Here is a 25,113-nt window from a genome sequence, read left to right on the forward strand (position 1 = left end):
GGAGTCCTGGAAACGAATTATCACTTTCAAGATGGCTGACTTCAATGGATGGATTGGTTCTTGATATTAAACTTTTCAAAATTAGTACTTACTTAAAGGACTTTAAAGTTATTGAAAGCAAATATTTAAAAAGAATTTAATAGTTTTAAAGCTCGTACGTTTCATGGTGCCAAATCTCTCTTCTCTGTTCATGACCAATTTAATATAGCTTGATATAGCTTTCCATGCACCGAACTTAAATACATCAAAAAATGCCGCCTCATTATTTTTAATGAGTTCGGTGCATGGAAAGTTCGACGTTTGCCCTAGCCCTAAGATATTTTTTGACATTTTTAGCGCACATGAAAGAGATCTACTTAGCAACTTTGAGAGAGCAATGCTAATAAATGTAAACAATATACAGTCACTGTACCTATATATAAAACGATCATATTATACATTTCAGCTATTTTAATATACTCACATGTTTTGACTTTTGCAAATGATAGCATTTTAATAAACTGATTAATTTTCCTTTTAATAATAACTGATTGACTCTATACCATAAAACAAGCCATGAAGCCACTCAAAGTGTGGAGCAGCGATAGAAGAAAAAAGTATGTTGTGGTATATGATGGTTTAAAAGAATTGAGGAATGTAGATGAGTTTCAAGAGTCTGATGATGTTTTTTGTACCTGTGGAGGCCCTTTCACTTTCAAATGATAGTGATTTATTTTATTTTATACCCAATCAAGCCTCAAACATCTCTTCTATCAATTTATAAACATATAGTTTTCATATCTTTTTCCTATCCTGCATGCTTTAGCTGTTTTTGGACTTCTTTGATTCAACTGAAAATTTGCATACTTTTGAGGTCGCCGCTAGGCCAACAGTTTTTCTCGGATTCTGAGAATTTTAGCGGTTTTTTGAAAAACTAACTAAACCACGTTTGTTTACTCGGTAATAACTTCCGGCAAACCAAAAATGAGCAAAATCGAAATTTTGACTGTGACCGGCCGATGTTCGATATAAGTGGACCTTTGCTCTTAAAATTCCATATGATCTTGACCCTTTCGTTTTCCACTACTTTCTCTAGTTCTTGATCCCACCAATTATCTGCAGTGCACTTTGCTTTTTTCTCTCTTCTCTTTCTTTTTACTCTTCTCTCTCTTTCCAATACAGGGCTTCCTGTGTTAGCTGAGCATCGACTTTCTTTCCCTCCCCCACTCGCCTTAGTCTTCCTCGTTTTCACTACAGGATACCCATCCCTCTCGAACAGCAGAAACACGCAACAAAAACACGCAACAAAAACTCTAAGCCTTCGATTTTTTAATTTTATTTGAAGGGTTTGGGTACGAGAATGGGAAATCACTGAACTTTAATACTGGCAGTCCAGCTTATCTTGTTTGACTATTTACGTAATCAGGCTGTCTTAGTCGATTTGGCATTCTCTTTGTAGTAATCTCTTGTGTTTCGGTCTATCTTAGTTTATGGTGAACTTCAAGTTTTCTGCAAATGGAACATGGTTGTCTTGCATGAAGACCAGCTTTACGAAACACACTTTGTGAACCAGACAGACTCACACTGCATGTGCAGATTATACGGTGGCTTATGAGGGACATAGTAATTTTTTTTCGAGTGTTAAAACCATTTTTTGTCCCTTTTAAGCCAATGTATTTTCGTCTCTCATTACATTGATTTCTTATGTTAGTTATCTATGGAAATGCAGGAGTTAATCATTTTGCTTTGATCCATGACCGTCAATTAATTTAGCCAAACCCTTCCGTTTGGAATAAAAGACATCTTATTAGCGGCTAGTGACGTCAAGCAAGGTTCCGTCATAGAAAAATACCGCTAATGTTTACGATATTTGTTTTCTAAGAGATAGATTAGCAAACTAATCAAATCTGGTCTGTACGGTCTCTATTATTCATGGCTATTTAACGCCTGGAGTCGTACTAAAATCAACAACGCTATGGAAAAAGAGGTGATATGTTTGTTCTGTGGAAGCTACATTTGTATGGAATTTTCCAAGTGTGAAAATAAAGCCAGCATTGACTGGAATACCAATCAGTAAAAGCATGTCTGTTAAAATTTGAGCAAAATTGTCCTGTAGCGTTAGTAATCATGTCGATAATCAGCTTATCATTTTTCTTTCCGCGCGCTATATGTCTTGAACGGGACTGCTCATTGGTTTTCATACAATACTCCTCTATGTATCCCTTCCTCGTTGAAATCTTATGGGAATATGGAAAAATGTCACTGCTATTAAAACAAAGACGCCCTAAGTGCCTGTGTTATTGTTTGAATAAGAATAGACTGATTACAATATAGGTTTTTATACGGTGCCGTGAATTTCAAAGAAGTCTTCTCTGAAACTGATTATAGATCTCGACGATTGAAGTGACTCACTGGAATTTTCGTTTGATGTTTGTTGTCGACAATTCTTGGTGACTATCAAAGGTTAGTGTCTAACTACGCGAGATGTTTAGTTCTTTTTTGTAGATATTTCATTATGATATTCGCAAGAAACTGATTGCGTTCGTGCTAATTTGACAGACCGGGCTCAGTTCATGAAATCGAAACAGAGTAAACTCGATCTCGGCGCGTTCATTGTGAAATAAAAAGACAACTTGTTTAAGAATGAATCTGAGATTTAAAACGTTACGTCGTATTAGATTCCCAAGTTCAGTCATAGCATTCATTCAGAATCTAAACTATCACAGGTCAAGCGCTTTTGGCAGACAACCGACCACTGGCTTTCCACCGGATACGAATATATTCGTCTTGAATTGAATTTGATTTGAAACTCAACGCTAGATCGAAATTCAAAGTTTCCAAGCATTTTTCTGAGTATTATTTACAGTAAACCAGACAGGAAAACTGCGACAAACTAACGAAAGATTTCTAACGCTACCGCCGTAATTTCCTTTGTTTCAAAGTAAGACATCGTAAAATTGATTGAAAACCCTCAACAAAACCTAATATCACATAGTATGTATTGGATTCGTTCTTGTTGTTATGTAATATTAATTGTAATGCGTTGGTCGCTTTTTTACCATATTTAAGTTTCGACATCGCGTTACGTGAACCATGGATTGCGTTTTAGATCCTTGTGAGAAAATATATCGAAATTTTTGGTTTCCTCTAGCGTGACACAAAAGTTGTGTTGGGATCAAATCGTGTAAACTTATACGGAACTTTACAATTTTATTTCTTGCATTCTGGAAGAAAATATCTTTAATCATGGTTTTTAAATTTTTTTACAATTTTCTTCATCTTTTTTTTATAGTATAGCACTCGAAGCAACAAGCCTTTACTCGCATGTAGTCAGGTTTTTGTTTTAGTCATCTCATTGGCCTCTGGTTGGTTACTATATTAAGTTTTATTCCCTGATCCGGATGATTCTTTATTTACTACCTCTACCTCCCAAGTAAACAAGAAATCTATTTCATATCTGTGAAGCTAAAGAGTTGTTGTGGTCAAGATTATTTATGATTTCTTAAAGACATTAGTGCCTCTTGAAGTGCGGTTTGAACTGAAAAATATAATAATGCGCACTGGTTTATTTTGTATCAGATCGATTATATTCTTTTAAAAATGAGGAACTCTATATCATTGTAGAGTAATTTCTGCTATTTGTAACGACCAAAGTCTATCCAATTTTATATGCGGTGTTATGCTTTTTACTTTAATTTCGGTCACGAATAATTATCGTTTATGCAAATTGATTGGTATTTTGATGGAAATGCCGGTAGTGCCGGAAATGTGTAATTTGATGTTTTACATATGTTGTACGGGAAGAGGTCACGCAATTCCACTGTATAACCACGTGGTGACAACGTGTTAAAAAAATGAAGACAAAGATAGATTTATTAAACACCTCACTTGCAGCTGAAAAACTGAATTGCTAAGATTTACAATGATCTATAATAATAAAAATAATAGAAATAATAGAAACTATTTCAATAATGATGAATTATAATAGCAAATTTTAATTAAAGATTTTAAAAGAAGTGATTTGCTCCTCAAACGCGCCCATACTCCGAAAAGCCCAGAAAAAACTAACAGCAAGCTTCTCTCCAAGCCTGCCGGGACGTGCGTCTGAGAAACCCTACACCTCACCAACAGCCTACAGATAATATACTATGATATATGACAGTGAAAAAGGATTAGTTAATCCATAATTATAAATTCATATCAAAATATAAAGGGCTAGGTCGAACAATTCAACTTGTGAAATGGCTAATACTGGCATTTATAAAGCAATTCTTGAAACGATTTGTTTTGCAAAGTGGAAGACAGAACTCCCTTTTACGCCGAAGGCAAATGGTGGAACTGCTTGCATTAAGAGGCAATAACTTATACAAACTACAACTAGGGTCAGAGACTATTTTCTTGAAAAAGGAGGCACATAGTTTAGATCTACGTTGTTTTAAAGTTGTTAATTTAGCAAGAGAAAGAGATTGTTCGTAGGAGAGATCATAGCCATAAATAATACGCATTGCGCGCTTTTGGATACGTTCCAAAGATAAACTAAGATACTCAGGTAAACTGAAATGGAATACTTGGCAAGCATACAAAAGAACTGATTGAATACAAGAAACATAAAAAGAAATTAAATCTTCTGCAGGAATATTAGCAAGCCTTAATTGCACTAGAAAAAAGAGTCTCTTTGAAGCTTTGCTCATAATGCCATCTACGTGAGGGTTCCATTTCTATGGAATGTTTCTTGTATGGGCATGATTCTTATGATCTACCTTATGGTTCATCCTTGATCTTACAATACAGTGGAACCCCGCCTTACGGCCACCAGCTTAATACGGCCACCCCGTTATTGCGGTCAGCTCTTTTGGGTCCCGACGAAATGCCCATACATTTACTGTAAAATGTACCCGCTTAATACGGCCACCCGTTAATACGGCCAACGGCCACTTTTTTGTGGCCCGATTGACAAACTTCCATACTTTTTAACCCCGTATTACGGCCAGGACAAATAGGTTACAGTTTAGATCTTAATGTAAATACTGTAAAGTTGTTGCTGCAAAATCTGTGATTCTACAGAAATGCTTTTTGTAGAATCAGAATCAACACAACAATAACTTCAAACAGAGAAACACGTACAGCGCGATGCGCTAAAGTATGTCCGCATTTATTTTATGGCGGTACAGTATTAAAACAAGCCATGCCGATAGCCTGTCTGGGGTGATGTCCAGCCTCGAGTCAGTATGGCTTCAAAGGAAGCTTCATTCGTCTGTACAGAGCAAAGTCACTACCTATTTTAAAAAGTAGTTGTTACTGTACTCAGTTTTCTCTGTTCTACTGTTATATCTACAGTTCTGTACTACTGTATAATTTAAAGTTTTAAAGCACTACTAAAGTTGAGTTATAACTGAGCTCCAATAGCATCAGAAGTTTTAGAAACATTATTTAAAAATACAATATGCATTATTGCACTTCAATTGTTTAGTAGTTTCGTACTGATTGATAAAACACGTTTTTAACATATTTTTGACAGCCCGCTTAATACGGCCACCCCGGCCACGGGGTTCCACTGTATCGTTCGAGAAGGTCTGATCAGTCATAGAAACATAAGTTTATCAACGAGAGCGGTTCAGTTTAACTGTTGTTATTAAGTTTTTATCCGAGAAGTCGTCCGTAAAGCCTGAATATATGGTTCTGGAGATATTCTGGAGGTGGTTTAGTTTGAAAATTAAATTTTGCTTTTATTTGGAATATAAAATCCCTTGGAGGCCTCTATCCACAGGCAGCCCAAGCAATTAATTTGTGTTGTGTACGGAAGGATTTACCGCAGTATTAAAGTCCAAGCATATTAAACAAAAAAAGTTTTTTCCCCACAATAATAATATTCAAACATATCAGTTGCTCCTTTGTTGTTGCATTAACTAAAGATTATGAAAGCAGAATTAAACACCATCAACAGAATAAATTGTTTGTAACCAACCAAAAAGATCTATACAAAGATTTCAACACTGCGAAGGTAAATAGTAAAGGAAACGCTGTGAAGCCAAACAAAGAAGATGTACGAAGATTCTGGAATGACTTATGGGCCCAAGAAAAAAAGCACAATCCCAATGCACAATGGTTAAACGACGTAAAGAAAGACCAGGAGGACATTGAAGAACAAACAGAACTGGTGTTTACGAAAGAAAAGGTACAGAAGGCGGCCAAAAAGATCAAAAATTGGAAAGCACCTGGAAAAGATGAAATACATGGATATTGGTTGAAACATCTACACTGTCTACATGAACGAATAGCGGTGCAGCTACAGCAAGTGTTTGAAACAGAGAACTGGATCCCAGCATGGATGACAGAAGGAAGAACAACACTGATCATGAAAGATGAGAAGAAGGGACCTACTCCAAGTAACTATAGACCTATTACTTGTCTACCAACATTATGGAAGCTGATGACGTCCATCATATCAGAAAGCTTCTATACCCATCTAGAGGAAAACGAATTGATACCATTTGAACAGAAAGGCTGTAGTCGTGGATCGAGAGGAACAAAAGACCAACTCCTCATCGACAAGGCAGTTCTGCGAAGTGCAAAGAGAAGGCACAAGAACTTGGAAATGGTGTGGGTAGACTACAAAAAGGCATCTGTACCTCATAGCTGGATAATCGCCTCCCTTGAAAACATCAAGGCTTAGCCATCGATCGTAGGATTCATGAAGAAAGCAATGTCGCAGTGGAGGACTGATTTAAAGTTAGACGGAGAATCATGTGGTCATTGTGAGATAAAGCGTGGAATATTCCAGGGAGACTCGATGTCACCGTTACTATTCATCATATGTCTCAGACCAGGAGGCAAGGAAAGGCTACAAGTTGAACAATGGTAATGTACTGAATCATTTGTTATACATGGATGATATGAAGCTCTATGGGAAGAACGAGAAAGAAATCGAGTCACTACGAGTCACTGGGTAGCATGGGTGGCGTTCGCGGCTAAAGCGTCGTCTTTCACCGCTGTGAGTCCAACGGGTCGGGTCGCTGGTTCGAGCCCTGCGGTCGCCACATGTGAATGGAGTTTGTTTGATGTGTTGTTCTCTCCTATGCTACGAGGGTTTTTTCCGGGTTCTCCGGTTTCCTCCCTCCATAAAAATCAACATGTGAGTTGAGCGTTGTGTGCATAGAATATTAAATGTAGTGGTAGTGCGTGTGAGTGAAAAGTGTCCCCAATTAGTGCGAAAGCGCTAGAACGACTAGACACTTAAATAAAAGTGATTAATTAATTAATTTATTTACTACACTCTGTACGAATATTTAGTACAGACATTGGGATGACATTCGGGGTAGACAAGTGCGCCAGAGTAGGAGTAAGAAGAGGAAAGGTGGTAAAGAGGGATGGTCAGCAGATAAAGAACTTGGACGATAATGATCACTATAGGTATCTAGGAGTGTTAGAGAAGGAAGAAGTCAACCATCAGAAAGTAAAGAATAGCCTCCAACTAGAATACAAAAGGAGATTAAGACTGACTCTTAAGTCAAAGTTATCAGGAAGAAACCAGATTTCCCCCATTAACGCCTATGCGGTTCCAGTAATAAGATACACAGCTGGAATAGTAAATTGGAAAAAGGAAGAACTCCACTCTCCAGACAGAAAGACGCGCAAAATAGTAACCATGCATCGAGGGCTACATCCACGTGCGGATATAGATCGCATCTATATCTTCCAAGATCTATGGGTGGAAGAGGATTTAAGATCGTAGAGGACACTGTAAGAGAGGAAGAACTTTCCCTGAAAGAATATGTCAGCAAAAATGAAATTCTATGGAACATTGTAAAGGATACCATGAAAGAATCAGAAGAGACCAAGAAAGAATATCAACAGCGCAGGCAGAGCGAAAGACTTGAGAGATACACAGGCAAGCCTTTACACGGAAACTACATCAAGACGTGCGAGGACAAGATGGATAAGGACAGCATTTGGCTCTGGCTAAAGAAAGGAGACATTAAAATAGAGACGGAAGGACTACTCACTGCTGCACAGGACCAAGCACTACCTACCAACTACTTGAGAAGCAAGTACAATAGTAGTGATTCATCGCTGTGCCGGTTATGTAATGAAAAGACGGAAACTCCATGTGGGCCATCTTGTAGCTGGATGCAAATTACTGGCAGGGAGAGAGTATAAAGACAGACATGACAAAGTGGCAAGAAAATTTCATTGGCACCTATGTAGGAAACACCAAATACAGTGCACTACAGATAATTGGTGGGATCACGAACCAGAGAAAGTAGTGGAAAAAGAAAAGGTCATGATCCTATGGGATTTAATGTTTACACGAATAAGAAGATTGAAGCAAGAAGACCGGACATCATAGTCGTAGATAAGAGCAAGAAGAAGGCGAAACTGATTGACATCTCAGTGCCTATGGACCATAGAATTGATGAAAAGGAAATGGAAAAGATTGACAAGTACCAAGACCTAAGAATAGAAATAGAAAGATTGTGGAGGATGAAGGCCATGGTAGTTCCGATAGTCATTAGATCGCTCGGAACAATATCAAAACAATTTAAGGAACATGTTCAGAGACTAGAACTTGATAGTATAAGCTTGTTAGACCTACAGAAATCTGTACTTTTAGGCACGGCAAACATCTTAAGAAGAGTACTTCAGCTCTCAGGAGCCGGGTAGAATCTCGAGCTGAAGGTTAATGTATACCAGCAAAAGTGTTGTAATATTCTTATTTTGCTGTGAAATAAAGGAATAATAATGATAAAATAATAATAATAATAATAACGGTTTAATGATGACATATCTACAGAGTGACTTTACATTCATCATGAAATCACATAGTTGGACTGATGAGCTAGACCTCAATGTTCTGATGTTTCCTTTTTGTTCTAACTTAACGTAAGATGGCCATTTTGTATCGTAGATGGCTTTGTGAGCCGTTCTTAATAGATGGAACTCAGTCCTTTCTTTCACTGTAAGCCATTTTAATTTCAAAATTTCTTTCTCTTTGCTAATACTACTACTCCACAGTTTTGTACTCGTTGTAATCTTGATGTAAAATGTTGAGGCAGTGGAAACATGACAGTATCGTTGTAGTCAATTTTTGACATAATAAGTGACTCGACTAGTTGTTTTTTTACTGAAGGAGATGCAAAGTTTCGCAATTTCTTCAATGTACAAATGACTGAATAGCATGAAGATACTGTTTTCTTAACATGTTCTGACCACTTTAAATTGTCTTGTATCCACATACCCAAAAATTTTGTACAATTCACTCTTTCAAGATCTCATTGTCCAACTTTAATTTCTGGAGATTGTTGCGAAAGATGATGGATTCTTGACATTTGATCAGTAGTAAGTAGCATTTAACAGAAGATTGGAGTTAGTAGACCATTCCAGTACAGCGTCAATTATGTCATTTAATTTTTTAGTTGCAGAATCAATTTCTTTAGGTGGACAATGCTTTATAAAAGTTGTGTCATCTGCGTATTGAAATGAAGCACAGTCATGGCATTCTTTAAGATCGTTTACATAAAGGTTAAATAATACCGGTCCTAATATGGAACTCTGTGGTACACCAAAGGTGACATCAATGAACTCAGAACTTTTATCGTTCACTTGCACAAATTGTCGTCTCTCACTGAGATAACTCAAGATCCAATATAAAAAATCCGTAGGGAAACTCATTTTATTCAATTTCATTACGATGGTCTTATAGTCAACTGTATCAAAAGCCTTGGAGAAATCAGCAAAAATTTCATAGCCTGTATGATATCATCTCTAAATCGCAGTAAAGTGGTGGTAGTAGGATGTCCCTTTCTATACCCTGATATGTTCTCATTCGGTACGTTATACTCATTCATGTGTTTTATCATCTGATTATGTACTAGTCTTTCATATATCTTCGAAAGCACTGGTAGTATGGCTATACTGGTCTGTAGTCATCACAGGATTTAGGCCTATCAACTTTAGGTATATACTATCATATTATCATAATATCCCATGACTATGAAGCCCATACGCTATTTTTACAGTCATAAGGGGGATAAAAGTGATCAGTCTGCCCTTCGAATTTCAAATAATTCTTAGAAAGCTACCTTGAGCCTCGATTTAATGATTTGTGTGTGACAGTTAGAACAATGGTTTGATGGTAGTCTATGCATTGTTTCAATATTTATACGGCTTATGGTAAGAACTGGATGTAGATCTTATTGTGCAAAGTCAGATGTGAAGTAGAGAGGGCGGCAAGCGTCTGAGAAACAATGAGGCAGCTGGCTAGGATGCATAGAATAGGCGATATGTTGAAGGCAGCAGAACGCTAGACTGGCTGCTAAGAATATGTATAACTAACCTGTAGTGTGGAGGACTGACAAGGTACCACATGACTGGAAAAAGGGGATTATCTTCAAATTCCAAGAGAAAGGTGACTTCACGAACTTTACTACCGTGGTATCACTCTCTTAAGCAGAACTACAAAAGGTTTCTGTACCTTGGTTTTCAGTAGTGCCGTTGACAAACGTCTTAGATAGAAAATCAGGCTGGATTCAGAGCAGGAAGGTCGTGTGTTGATCAGTGTTTTGATTTGCTGCAGCTTGTGGAAAAATATCTGGAGATGCAGGTACCTGTGAAGATTAACTTTATTGATTTTAAAGCTGTTTTGACAGCGCGCACCGCAGTGTTCCTCTCGGGAAGGTACTAGGAGCGTAAGTGTTTCCAGAAAAGATAGTAAACATCATGAACAGCACCTACAACGGATCAGAATGCTCCATCACGTTAGAAAGAGAAGTCACAGAATGGCTTTCAGTGATGATAGGTGTCATACTGTGTATGGTCGCCGCACAGCTGTTCAGCGTTTTCATTGACTGGGTTTTGAAACACACCTCGGACGAGAATGACATGGTAATCGTACTAGAAAGGAGAAGAAGGTCCCGATGCAAGCAGCAAACGGCTATATGTCCTGGATTTTGCAGACGATGTAGCTCTTTTCGATGAACCATGAGGCAGAAGAGAGACTACAAATTGCAACTACAATCAGCCCCAACTAATCAACATTGTACTGAAGAAAACGGTTAACATTTTTTTGACATGGCTCGGACATGTTTTCGGGATGCCTACGAAACGCTTGCGCTGCAAACTTCTCATTTGTCACCCACCAAATGTGTACGGAATACACGGCTTCTTTTAAAGTCTTTTTCTCTCTTCCTATCTCTAAGGCTATCTTGTCCGAGCCACATAGCGCCTGCAATAAACTGAGAACTCCGCCTATGTACTCAGTGTCTCAGTCGTGCAGCATTCACTAGGACGAAGACGACCCGACAAAAAACGCATACGCTGGAAGGACTCGATGGCGACAGAGACCTGAAGTAGTCATCCCGCACTACATTTGAGGAAGCAGTGAGTGCTGCACGACGAGACAGAGTACATTGGCGGATTTTTTTCATTGCTGGCGCTATGTGGCTCGGACACATTTGGTCTGTCCCTACAAATGACAATAAAGCGAGCTGCGAGGCTGGTATTCCAAATAGCGGAAAGTGCGCACTTTACCCCCTCTCTCCATGAATGCTTTGCTTTACGTAATCTTTTAAGAGTACTCAAAGCCGCTGAAGCTACACTTGTAGAGAGAGGTCGAAACAGACGTGGAGATCCTGAGGATCGAACAATGGACCCCCCCGCTCTAGCTTCGAAGGCCAAGCACTTTTCACAGTGGAGCAGCGGTTTCCTTTCCCAAGGTCAAGTCAATTCATGCGTGAAGTTCAATTCAAATCTTGAATGTCGATTGGGGCACTGCTAAACAGCGAAACACCGGAACGAAACACCGGAACGAAACAGAGACAAATTCTTGATATTACAGATATCATGCAATAAAAAAGTAAAATAAATCAAAATACACGATGGTACAATGATACTAAAGCGATAAAGCTTACCTTTATGCCCGTGCTTTATGATCTGTGATCAGTATCGATCGCTGATTAGGGAATTTAAGATTTGCAAAATCTACGACGGCGATGTCAACAGGTAGTGTAAGTAATTTATCTTTGGGGTTCTGTTCATTGAAGATTTCATTCAAAACATTAGCAGTAAAGTCAACTCATCACAGGGAAGACAGACTTTGAGGGCGCGAAACCCCAACGTGTAGTTAATACAGTCAATTCAAAAAATGTTGTCGACCAATACAAGCCTACGCGACTGGACCGAAAGGAACTCTGGGTAGTAATCATTGAAGCCGAGTTGACTCCATAATTTTATCTGACTAGTTATGCCTGGTTTACAGCACAAACCTTCGTAGTCGAGCGGGAAGTGTTGAAGGAGACGTTTTTTAATGCCTTCATATTTTCGGAATTGTGAACTGAATCATAACTTCTTTGTTGTTCTTTCCCTAAACCCGGAGACATGCATTTGATGGATCGTTTCTCGCCATTATTATCTTATTACTAGCGGGAAAAATTAATTCAGAACGAATATTTAACCGCTTCAGTGATTTTTACCCATATTCCTTTCGGTCCAGTCGCGTAGGCTTGAGCCGGTCGACGACAACGTTTTTTGGATTGACTGTATAGACTTCCGGTAGACGTCGCCGTCGTAGATTTTGCAAATATTAAAATCCCTAATACCTTTCATTAACAATGTCGTTTCGCTGTCTATCAATGCAATTCTTTCTGGTTCTTTTAATAAAACAAGCATTAGTCCTAACTACTTCTGTCTCTAGTATCTACACCAAAAAAAATATGAAAAAAAAAAAAAAAAAAGTTCTCGGGCGACGCCATTAAACAAAAGCACAGGAAGCCCCAAAGGAAACCCAACAATTTCGGATCCCGGCCTCAAAAGGCACATCTCTAATCCCTAAAAAATCCGAAAAGTTTCGTACATCATCCAACTACCTTTTTAGACAATAAAACTCGGATCTCCGAGCCCAAAATTAGCTAAAATGTGATCCCTGAGCCCCAAAATAACGCAGATCATTGATCCCTATTATACCTCGTTTTACTTACTAATCTGATACAGTACTACAATAAGTTTTTTTTTTTACCATTGTACAGAGTCGCTATAGGTAATGGTAACTTTCGAAAACAACCATAAGCTTTCCATCTTCTTATCTATCATTATTTAAAACACTAATCATCACCACCTGCAGTTTAGGAAACGATGTTTTATGACAGATTCATTTATCAATTTGTTGGGTTTCCTTAGTCAAGAGCTGGGCTTCATGTGCTTTTGTTTAAATAAATATGGCGTCGCCCGAGAACTTTATTTTTTTCACAATTTTTTTGGTGTAGATACTAGAGACAGAAGCAGTTAAGACTAATGCTTGTTTTATTAAAAGAACCATTGGAATCCTTCAAATTCGAGAAAGAATTGCATTGATAGCCAGCAAAACGACACTGTTAATAAAAGGCAATAAACGCTCGATACGGATCACAGATCATAAAGCACGGGCATGAAGGTAAGCTTTATCGCTTTTGTATCATTGTACTATCGTGTATTTTGATTTCTTTTATTTTTCTATTGCATGATATTTGTAATATCAAGAATTTGTCTCTGTTTCGTTCCGGTGTTTTGTTCCGGTGTTTCGTTCCGGTGTTTCGCTGTTTAGCAGTGCCCTGTCGATTGTGAAACACGAATGTCGATTTTGAAACACGAATGTTGTATTGAAATGAAGATTTCTATAATATGACTTCAACTCCCTATTTTTCAAACTGGAGAGATTGAATGCGAAAAGTGAATGAGCAATTATGTGCAACAATATCTGAAATTCAAGTTAAGAGTCAAGCTAGGGCATAGGCAGGGGGCGTGGCATTTAAAAAAAATATATACGGTAATTTTAAGTTTCGCCACCCCCCCCATTCGTGGCGCGCAACAAAATGGCGGCGTTTCAGAATTTATATGGTAATTTTAGATTGCCATTGCAATAATGCCGGCCTTTTTTTGGTTCGGCGCTCCGGGGGCCCAAACAAAATGGCAAAATCCTGGACACGCTCCTGAGAGTTCAATGTCGTATTCAAAACTTGAATGTCGAATTTTAGTAATTCAAAAGTTCAATGTCGGAAACGTAGACACCAAAGTCGCATGGAGACATCGCATCAAACTTTCAATGTTGAATCCAAATGCTGATTTTTGGCGGGGATATAACGCCATAGTTAAGTGCTCATCGCTCTACCGGTGACCTAGCGGCGACCTCTAAGTGAGTTAGAGATCTTCTTCGAGCTAGTGGCTTTTTGGTAACAAAGTACTGACCCGCGTCAAGGATTGCCGGATCGGAATCCCGGACAGCGTGAATGACTACTGAACTGATCATGTCAGGCCATTCCATCGTCATTTGATACAATAGACCTTGTATGAAATGAAATATACTAATGAATCAATAATGGCTTCATGCCAGCTAAAAAACTGTAGTGGGATAGCGGTTTGTTTCTAGACAGCTAGTGGTTAGCTGGCTAGAAGTGTCAAGACTTTAAGGGTTAATACTACTAATACTACTCTTGCATTAGCAAACGATGAGATAAAAAAAGCTGTCAACTTACCAACTTTTTGATCTTCAAAGCAATAGCATGAAACCTGGACTGTGTATTAAATTCGTACTGACAGCTAAACAGTCGGGGATCGGAATCATACGGCGTTCTTTTGTATGATAGGCGTGAGAAAAACAATTTGAGGTTTTGTTTGTCATTTAATTTTCTTGAGGTAAATAGATCAGTCAGTAATTGAGAATCAGAAATATATTTGGGACCGTTCATTTTTCTTTTACCGTAGATAGGAGTGGCCGGTTGGGTTTCTTTTGGAGGAGGAGGAGGGGGGGAGGAAAAAGACAGGCACAAAATGAGGATCACACGAAAGAATTCGAGTCGAGAGAGGATCAATCAAAATACACAGCACGTGCACGTTTACGATAAACAGAATAGAAAACCAATGGAGTGGTCATTTTTATGCAACAACGAGGGGGTGGAGGGGGGGGGGGGGGGGTCAGATTTCTTATACCAAGCTTACTCCCACCCCGTTAAAAAATAAACTGTCCCTTTGCCAACGGTCGACGTCAACCGAAAGCCAACTGAATTTCGCACTGAAGGCTCAACTAATTGACAAATCAAATGATCATGTGTCAGCAGTTCTCGAATATTGCATCGGAAAAGAGTCAAAGGCTAGAGCTGTCATGTTTATGGGAAGCACGGGTGGTGTAGCTGTGAGAGCGCTCGCTTCTCATCGATGCGACGCGGGTTGAAGTCCCGCCGAGCTCGGTGTCGTGTGTCCCATGTGCTTCCTGTGTTTTTCTCCGGGTTCTCTGATTTTCTTCCCACGAGAATCAACTCTTCCTAAATTATAATTCGATGATGGAACGAAGGCCATAGGTTTGTTAGCCACTGGCTATCGAGTGTACCCTCGTAAAAACTAGGACCGTTTGTTTTTGCATATATACGATGAGTGATGTTATCATATTGACTAGTTCACATAACTAGTAGTTTGACTACTGATTTGATAAAAGTTTTATACCCATCGATGTACCTTCACTCTCATACTAGAAAATATTGGTATTATACATTATTACGAACAAAAAACTGTTGATCGCACAGGATGCACAAATTATTCGATCGTCTGACAATTTGAAGTAGGTGGTTGGCTTACCTTTTTAGTGTCCGTGACGAGAAAGGGGCCCGTAAGGAAAAATTTAAAATATAGGAATTCGGGAATGCAATTTCCATGAGTTCCTATCATAAAAGGCTTGCTGCTCGATATTTTCTCTCACTGAAGTCGATCTCAGCTTGCTAGATATTTCTTTGGGATTTTGCCCCCCTTCCTCCCGCCCCCGCCCCCCATCCGTTCTCTTAATGTCGAGTAGCATAAATTAGCATACATTAAGATTGGCGTGACGTCATCCCCGGCCTGGCCTATTAACCAAGATGGCTTCCTCAAGCCAAAACTGTCACAGAAAGGCAAACAGAATCAAGAAAAAACTATGATATCCAAAATGAATATATCAGAAAGGTGGTCTACCGCCTCCTCTGATAGTGACCTTTCTTCGATATTTTACTCAGGTAAATTAGTTAAGGTTCTTTTACGAGTTTCCTACCAAGTTTTTTTGTTTAAAAAATTTCTCATCAGTTGGAGTTGTTCTTTTATACTTGTCGTCGAATGATCTAATCCTTTGTCTTGACTTTTTTGCCATGTAATCACTGTAGGAGATAGCCAGTGCCGTGGCTACAGGGCTAAAGATATTTACGACCTACTGCTCCAGCAAATTGCGTTTTTATCAGGTAAACTACCATCAGCTAGCCCGGTGTCGCGCTACTCGACTATACGCTACGCGGTCTACCGTCCGAATTAATTGAAGGGAAAAAAACAAACGTAAGCTTACCTCCGGTAGAAAATGATATATTCCTTAAATAACCAAAGATTTCCTAAATTAAAACTTATTTTTTTAAGTAAATAAACAAAGAATATGTCCGAAACTTAATTTCAAGTTCGTATAATATTTAAAAGTAAATTAGGCGGTAAAGCAAATTCATCTAGAACTACAATATTTAAGTTCATATAATTAATTGTAGTATCGACCATACGACCAACATTTTGTGCTACGCTTAATATTTATGACTAATTTATCAATGGAACACCATTGCTACTGGTTCGCTCGTCTCGTGGAAATTTAATTTACCAACAGGTCATTTTACATCGTACGATTGACGATCTGTTTTGTCTTACAGGAGGAGTGGATCGGCGAGGAGGTCGAATCATTACTTTTCCGGCCGAATCTTTTTTGAAAGACGTTCTAGACGAAGAGCACATAGGAAAAGTTCTGTGGTACCTCGCGAACATACCAAGGTTTGTTGACATACTATCTAATACTAGCTTTATAGAGCTATAAATTACAATAGCTACAGATCCATCAAATTGGGATTCTATGTTAGGCAGTAGCGCTTTCACCATGATTCGTTGTTTTTGACTTTATTCATGTTTCACTCATATAAGTTTATATCCGAACTTGTTTGATAGTTAAATTGTTCGCCTCGAGATGCCATGCCAATTTTATAGTGCTCATATACTTAAGTTTAGTAGTTCGAGAAAGCGTTTTGAAATTTCGGATACTCGTAACAAATTTTAGAAAATTGATTGAACGATCCGATCGAAACATAAGAGCTTATGCATCAATACTTTGATTGTTATTTTCTATTTTCGTGGCTCGATTGCGCATGCTGTGCCCCCTCAAATTGTTATGCATTTTTCAGACTTTTAGAATCAAACACCGAGTCAAGTACATATAATGATAATAATAATATTGATTTCACGGCGTCCGCTAAGTGTATTGCTAAATTACAAATGACATATTCAGCAATCATGCGGTATGTACTTTGGAATTTTTTGATTTAAAAAACAATTATAAATTTTAAAAACTGATCACTAATATGATGTATATATGTATATATACTTTATATTACTGCTTTTAGCAAAGCTAATAAAGCAATGCTGTAACGTTAGAATGGAGAGTTATTAACCCTTTTGCTAGCTTACCCCCATGGAACATTTACTCGTATACAGCATCCTACTGTTTTATATTGTGCATGATGATGATAACAGTGATGTTGGGAGTTTTATTCCCTTTTAGTGTTTCGAAATTACCATCTTACATTAAAAACAAGAACAGTTTATAACCTCTGTATTTGATGAATGTTAAGGTTAATGTCATAAAGACAAATGCAAGCAATCCGTTAGTACACTAGTTTTTAGCTAGTTATCTCTCGTTAGTACATTGAATCTGTTTGCGTCCATCTGGATGTATATTAATTATAATGCATTAAAAGTGCTCTAGTAGAGTATCTGTCTGCCTTTGTATTGCCTTTCTGTCAATGTTAAGGGGTCATGCAGTTTACATTTCTTATTCATCCATTAGTTCAACAGATAGATTATACAGTAGTAGATTATAATAAAATTGGCAACTGTAGTTTTGCTATATGCAGAAACTCCAACCTTGACATGAAACTATTATTTGTGGTTGCTGAGCAGAACTGTAAAATAGAGTATTGCAAAGCATTCTTAAGAAGTTTAACAATGTAATTGTTTGAGAAATAAAAATGAAAAAATGAAACAAAAGAAAGCACAACAAAATGCAAGAATAAATATTATATATTCAAGTTCACACATCCTTGTGTTTATGTTGCCTCCAAAATGAACAAAGACATTGATTCAGGTCTAGATATCTAGAGAATTTGAAAATAATACAGTAGTTGCTTAAATATGGGATTATAGAGTGATGATACAATTAAATTTGAAATATGTCATTGTTTTCCCCATTGAACTTATAGAATTTATTGCAAGTTAGTTTTCACATAATCAAACACTACTAGTTGCACTTTCCAGAGATTGGGCTCCCTGTGTCCTTATGCTCATTGGAATTTTAGTTTAGGCATTTATCATTTTATTTTACTTCAACTGTCATCTTTCCTTGATTCTTTTGATATAAATGATCCGAAGATAAAAGTATATGCAAGTGTGGGGCACTGCTAAACAGCGAAACACCGAAACGAAACACCGGAATGAAACAGGGACAAATTCGTGATATTACAAATATCATGCAATAAAAAATATAAAAAAATCAAAATACACGATAGTACAATGATATAAAAGCGATAAAGCTTACCTTTATGCCTGTGCTTTATGATCTTTGATCCGTATCGATCGTTCATTGCCTTTTATTAACCATGTCTTTTCGCTGGCTATCAATGCAATTATTTCTCGAATTTGAAGGATTCCAATGGTTCTTTTAATAAAAAAAAGCATTAGTCTTAACTGCTTCTGTCTCTAGTATCTACACCAAAAAAATTGTGAAAAAAAGCTAAAGTTCTCGGGCGACGCCATGTTTATTCAAACAAAAGCACAGGAAGCCCCAAAGGAAACCCAACAATTTCGGATCCCGGCCTAAAAAGGCACATCTCTAATGCCTAAAAAAATCCGAAAAGTTTTGTACATGATCCAACTACCTTTTTAGACAATGAAACTCGGATCTCCGAGCCCAAAATTAGCTAAAATGTGATCCCTGAGCCCCAAAATAACGCAGATCATTGATCCCTATTATACCTCGTTTTACTTACTAATCTGATACAGTACTACAATAAGCTTTTTTTTCTTACCATTGTACAGAGTCGCTATAGGTAATGGTAACTTGCGAAAACAACCTTAAGCTTTCCATCTTCTTATCTATCATTATTTAAAACACTAATCATCACCACCTGCAGTTTAGGAAACGATGTTTTATGACAGATTCATTTATCAATTTGTTGGGTTTCCTTAGTCAAGAGCTGGGCTTCATGTGCTTTTGTTTAAATAAATATGGCGTCGCCCGAGAACTTTATTTTTTTCACAATTTTTTTGGTGTAGATACTAGAGACAGAAGCAGTTAAGACTAATGCTTTTTTTTATTAAAAGAACCATTGGAATCCTTCAAATTCGAGAAATAATTGCATTGATAGCCAGCGAAAAGACATGGTTAATAAAAGGCAATAAACGATCGATACGGATCAAAGATCATAAAGCACAGGCATAAAGGTAAGCTTTATCACTTTTATATCATTGTACTATCGTGTATTTTGATTTTTTTGATTTTTTATTGCATGATATTTGTAATTTCACGAATTTGTCTCTGTTTCGTTCCGGTGTTTCGTTCCGGTGTTTCGTTCCGGTGTTTCGTTTCGGTGTTTCGCTGTTTAGCAGTGCCTGCAAGTGTGCGCATTCACAGTGGATCCACAGTGCTAGGAACATCCCATATGAAACATCAGCAGTTCATTTGGTCATATAAATAGTGAAAGTAGCCTAGACTGAATAAGTGCTTTGTACTCGTTAGTGTTGTGCAACGTTCGTTAGCAGATGACGTAAGACAATCGATAAACGTTTAATTATCGATCTGATAACATCTTAGTGAGAGTGTGACACATTTGCATATTCAGACCCCTCACAATAACTCGTTTCTACGCTTTGCATATCCACTAGTTAAAAAACTGGTGTTTCGAATTACAAGGAACAACAAATAACCATTAAATACCTCTTCAAATGTCACAGCATTAGCATATGACTTGAAAGAGTTTTATAACTTCAAGAAGCTACACTCCAACTATTAAATTTTTTCAGGTTATTCAACATCTTACCCCATGTAGAATCAATATTGAGAATATTATCGGAAGGGTGATAGACACTTGAACAGTTGAGGGGCAATCTCAAAGATTAGTTTTTAGATGTTTTAGAACATGATGCCCACGTAGAGCGGCCATGTATTATGTGTATTATAAGTTATGTAAAAAAGTAACTGCCTATATGGGAAAATGTTTTTCATGAGGAAGCTATACTAACAGGCAGCATTTCACTTTGCAAGGAGTTTCAGAGCCAGGAGGTGAGATGATTTTTAGTGTTTCAATTTATCTGAACACATTTATTTGACTTTTGATGTTTGGGTTACTCTTCCATGCTACCTACCCTTTGAATTTTTAGACCCAATAAAACACGATCTGCGAGTTTATTAAATGGCTTAAAATACTCATGTTGTATGTTCTCATGTTGTACTGAATTCTTTTCGAAATTAGTTTGATAGATAAAATCCAAGTGAAAGTTTATGCAAATGAAGACAAATCTATATCAGATTACAAAACCTCCTTCATGGTCATGATTTCTATTGTGTTTCCTTTATGAATTATTAATGTATTTTTTAAAGTCTGTATAATAAGACTGACAGATTTCATTGCTGTTAGCTGATATTTCTACGTAAATCTGAAGAATTACATCTTGACTATACTGCTGTAAAAGAATTATTTTTAGTTTGTTCTCATTAAAGAAATTTAAAAATACCTTTTTATGCTTCTAATTTTCTTTATTTTGCATTCTTCTCTAGTTTAGGAACCTAATTTTCATTGTTTTTGTCTTATGCAACATTGCATCAATATTTCTTTGATTGTTTTGATATAAATAATCTGAAGGTAAAACTATGTGTGAGTATGCTCAGTGCTAGCCTGCCCTGGTGCTAGACAAAAGTATATAATTTAATGTATTTTGAATGGTTTTTGTAGGTGATGCATACATTGTAGTAAAATGAATTTTGCTTTTAAGAAATGTTCACCAGCTACTCCAGAACTTTATACTGTAGATTGACATATGTCTACATGTATCATATAGGAGTACGTAGCTGCTAAAAATATCTTAAGAACAATATTAGTTGTACTACAATGTATGCATCATTACATATTATTACAAAGTAATACATAATAATTTCATAAGAAAATGTAAATGCAGCCCTTCTCTAAACAATAGATTACTCATTTATGTCCATTTGTAGTTTAGAATTTTAAGGATATTATTAATTGCAGTTTTATAGATGAATGATGCTTTCTTAAAATTTTAATCCACATTAACTATTGAACTGAATTTCCCCTAAAAACCATTCTCTGTTTATTGGCTATTAAACTCTGTAAATCTCTGCTAAGAATTACTTTGATGATCTTGGGATTTTTCAAGCTTAGTATTCTTATTTTCTTCCTAACTTCCTCTTCAGTGGAGTTTTTGGAGTGAAATATTTTGACAAGAGCCATTATAGTATAATTTATTATTTATGTTTTTATGTATACATAATTGCTTAATGCACAGTTAATCCTTTGTGGTTGTGGAAAATGCATCAACTGTTCCATGTCAAATTGTGTATTTTAGTCACACTATATCTAAGAGTCTTGATTGTAGAGAGGAGAACCAATTTGAACAGTATACACTCAAAATAAAAGCATTGACCATCTCTTAAAATCTTTGAATTGTAGGGGTATTCAGGCCCCCTCACAAAATTTTTCTATGCTTTGTGAATCCATGGTTTAAAAATAAATTATAAAATATTTGGGATACTACACGCGCTATGATTGGTCGAAAACCATGTTTGATGAGAGTATCAAAACACGCTACCGTCATTTTTAATCTATTGCTCGCGCTCATTGGTCAGTTTGAATAAGACGGCACGTAGGGAGAATTTACTTAGACTTTGCTTTTTTTTGATCTTTTCGCGCGTTTGTTATTTTATAAAACAAATCAAAAACAGTTATTCCGTGTTTGATACTCTGATCAAAACACTTGGGATGTTGGGAGAACACTCGAGAAGCTGGAAACCACTCTGCTACGCGTCGTGGTTTCCTACGCTCCTCTCGTGTTCTCCCAACATCCCGCGTGTTTTGATCAGAGTATCAAACACGGAAAACTGTTTTTGATCTGTTAAATGTAAAACATGCAAGTCATTTTTAACGAAACATTTTCAACTTGCGGATACACGAAGCATAGAAATGAATTATTACAACATTAAAATTCTTTAATGAGAATGAACTAAAAATAACTCTTACAGCATTCAAGTAAATTATTCAGATTTATGTAGCATAATCACGCAACAACAACGAAATCTGTCAGTACTCTATTCATACCCACTTGAATAAATTAAAGACAAGTTGAATAAGGGTATCCACAATTTTGCCATGCAGCAGTTTGATTTGGATAATGAATGTGCATTGAATTATCTAATAGCCATGCAGTAATAGGTGATGTCCTTTGTGTTCCACCATTAGTGAAAATGAAGTCCAGCTTGGGTTCACCATCATTCTGGATATGCGAGGATGTACATGGTCAGCAGCCAAGCCTGTGCTGAAATCACTGCAGGTGAGTTTTTAATGTAATGGGTATGGCAAAATATTGATAGACTGTAAGCTAAGTGGAGTTTTATATTCTTATGCCAGTATAGAATAAAAGGCAAATTCATTCTAATTCAGGCTATAACTGAGCCCCTTTTGACATTAACTCCTATAAGTCAAAATCTGAAATCCAAATTGATTAGATCTTTTTGGAGATGCATGAGTGCTGTCAAAAGATTAGAAAACGAGGCATTTCCAGGCAAGATCTTACGTGTGTTATGGAAAACACATGCTAAAACTTTGAAATTATGTTAATTAAGGAATAATTTGAAGCTTTTCTTAGTTCACATGCAGGATTACCATATAATACAATTATGCACCATATAATTACTTACTATATTTATTCAAAACAAACCCATTTTTGAATCCACTCTGTTGAAGTTCATCCTTATTTGTATTAAGTATAAATACTCGGGTGATTATTGAAAATCTTGCACGCTGATTGGTTGAGAAACTCAGGTTTACACACGATAATCACCTCCAGCGATAATCCAAAATGGCGGCCAGCTGCTTTGTTGCTGTTACCTAACTTTAAATGTGTCTTTTATCTTCTTTTTTTCCTTTTTTTTTGAAAGAATCACATGTGTATTTATGCTAAAACACAATTATCCACCTCAGGCTCAGTGAATATCGGGAATAATGACCTCAACTTTGTTTCGGTTATTATTCCCCGATATTCACTTCCCCTTCGGCGAATACATGTAATAATTGTTAAATATTCATGAATCTTTCAATCTCTTTCAATCCTTTTTGCTAACGTGTTTCAATTCAGTCAGAGTTTCTTCTTTTTAATCATAATACTACTTGTTGTTTACATGTCAGCTAACGATAGACTTCACAATTCAAACTTCTAGGTCAAACTTTGCAGACACAGTAGTCAATACTCTTTTAATCTTTGTTAAATAGTCATCTAGCCACATACAGTACATGTATGTTTGAACAACTTTCACATTTGAACATGAGGCAAAAAAAAACCCACTTCATACCATTTCGATATATCACCATCCCGGGGGGTACTCCGCCAGGATTTGGGTAGGGGTGTTGTGCTGGGATTCTGAAAGGCGTGTCCCTGTTTATGACAAAAAAACTCAAATTTGTAGACCCTGTTTATGACAAAAGATATAATTAATTGCACTGAGTTCCTGTTTCAATTATCATGTCAGCTTGTGTATTTTTTTTTTTTGACAACCATAATAACCAGTTTTGGTCAATATGAAAGTAGAAACCCTGGATATGAATGGAAACTCAGGAAGAACTTGGAACTTGAGCGAAATTGCATACCCTGTTAAATATGACAAGAAGCTCGAAAAATCATACCCTGTTCAGTGGATCATTCCCGTATAGTCTATATATTGGAGTACCCCCCCCCAGGATCACCATATATACACAGTACCTAACAGGTACATGATTGTATGTATCTTGGTTTTAAGTTGTGTACATTCCAGGTGAATTATATTAATTTTTTATAACTCAACAGGAATCATTTCCAAGCAAGATTCAAGCTGTGTATATCATAAAACCTGAAGGATTTTGGGAAAGACACAAAACTACCTTAAAGACATCTAAACTGACCTTTGAGGTAAGTAAGGTACAGCAATGTATGCAACATTCATTACTCACATGGTAATCTCAAATTCGATTTACTTGCTTGTCAGTTGAGTTTGGTGTGACAAGTTTTAATAATTTGTTACAAAGTTTTGTCTGTGAATATACATGTTGTTGGGGGCAACTTCAAAAGTATTTAATCTTAAACTTAAAAACTTATATAATTTTACAACCACTGCTTCCAATACGGGGCTCTTCCATGAGATTCCCTCCACACACACTACCACTACATTCTATAGTTATGGCATTCAACACTCAACTCACATGTTGCTTTTTATGGAGGGAGGAAACTGAAGATCCCAAAGAAAACTCTCATGGCAAAGGAGAGAACAACGCATCAAACAAATTCAACTCACATATGATCCAGTCTGAGCCGGGGCTTGAACCTGGACTACAGTGGTGAGAGATGAGCGGCAAACCACTACAGTACCACCTATCTATGGCACAACATTCACTGTCATCATTTGGTTAAAAATATTAAAAAATAACCTTAGAAAAATTACTTATCCAATCATTATTTCATTAAATAGTGCTTTCTAAGCAAGGAAGTATAAGCTTTCGCATTGCTTAACAACTTGTTTTATTCCAGAGATATTAATTTTTTCGAATGTGCAAATTAGGCAACTAATTGGTTCTAACTAATCACTTCATTGTGTTAAGATTCCAACAAAATAACAAAGGGAAAATAACTTTTCAAATATAAAGCAGTTTCCAATGCATTTATAATGTTCTGTATAACATAAGAGCAGTGAGCAGAGCAGGTGTTCAAGGTGTGCTACAGATGTTCAGTGGTACCTCTATTAAGTGGCCACCCTCGGGACCAAGCCAAGTGGCCACTTAATAAATGTTGGCCGCTTATTAATGT

The 25,113-nt window shown here is 37.0% G+C and overlaps 2 protein-coding genes across 7 annotated transcripts in view; both read left to right on the forward strand.

Moving 5' to 3' along the window:
• Nucleotides 1-2,321: 2,321 nt before the first annotated feature.
• Nucleotides 2,322-25,113, forward strand: part of LOC116292224 (kalirin) — a 207,233-nt gene continuing 184,441 nt past the window's right edge. For 5 of the 6 annotated variants that reach the window (XM_031699492.2, XM_031699491.2, XM_031699493.2 and 2 more), the window contains exons 1-5: nt 15,843-15,986; nt 16,131-16,205; nt 16,653-16,770; nt 22,521-22,611; nt 24,121-24,222. In XM_031699492.2, the coding sequence (XP_031555352.2) occupies nt 15,908-15,986; nt 16,131-16,205; nt 16,653-16,770; nt 22,521-22,611; nt 24,121-24,222 (465 nt within the window). In that variant the 5' untranslated portion in view covers nt 15,843-15,907. Of the gene's footprint in view, nt 2,443-15,842; nt 15,987-16,130; nt 16,206-16,652; nt 16,771-22,520; nt 22,612-24,120; nt 24,223-25,113 lie in introns of those variants that run through there. The other variant, XM_031699495.2, reaches the window with a different exon arrangement.
• Nucleotides 8,269-8,640, forward strand: LOC116292231 (uncharacterized). Its single transcript, XM_031699509.2, has one exon. The coding sequence runs from the start codon at nt 8,269-8,271 to the stop codon at nt 8,638-8,640; it is 372 nt and encodes a 123-aa protein (XP_031555369.2).

The sequence above is a fragment of the Actinia tenebrosa genome, unplaced genomic scaffold, assembly GCF_029948245.1.
Source record: "Actinia tenebrosa isolate PJP-AT-01 unplaced genomic scaffold, QUT_ActTen_1.0 PGA_scaffold11__36_contigs__length_13525064, whole genome shotgun sequence".
NCBI lineage: Eukaryota > Metazoa > Cnidaria > Anthozoa > Actiniaria > Actiniidae > Actinia > Actinia tenebrosa.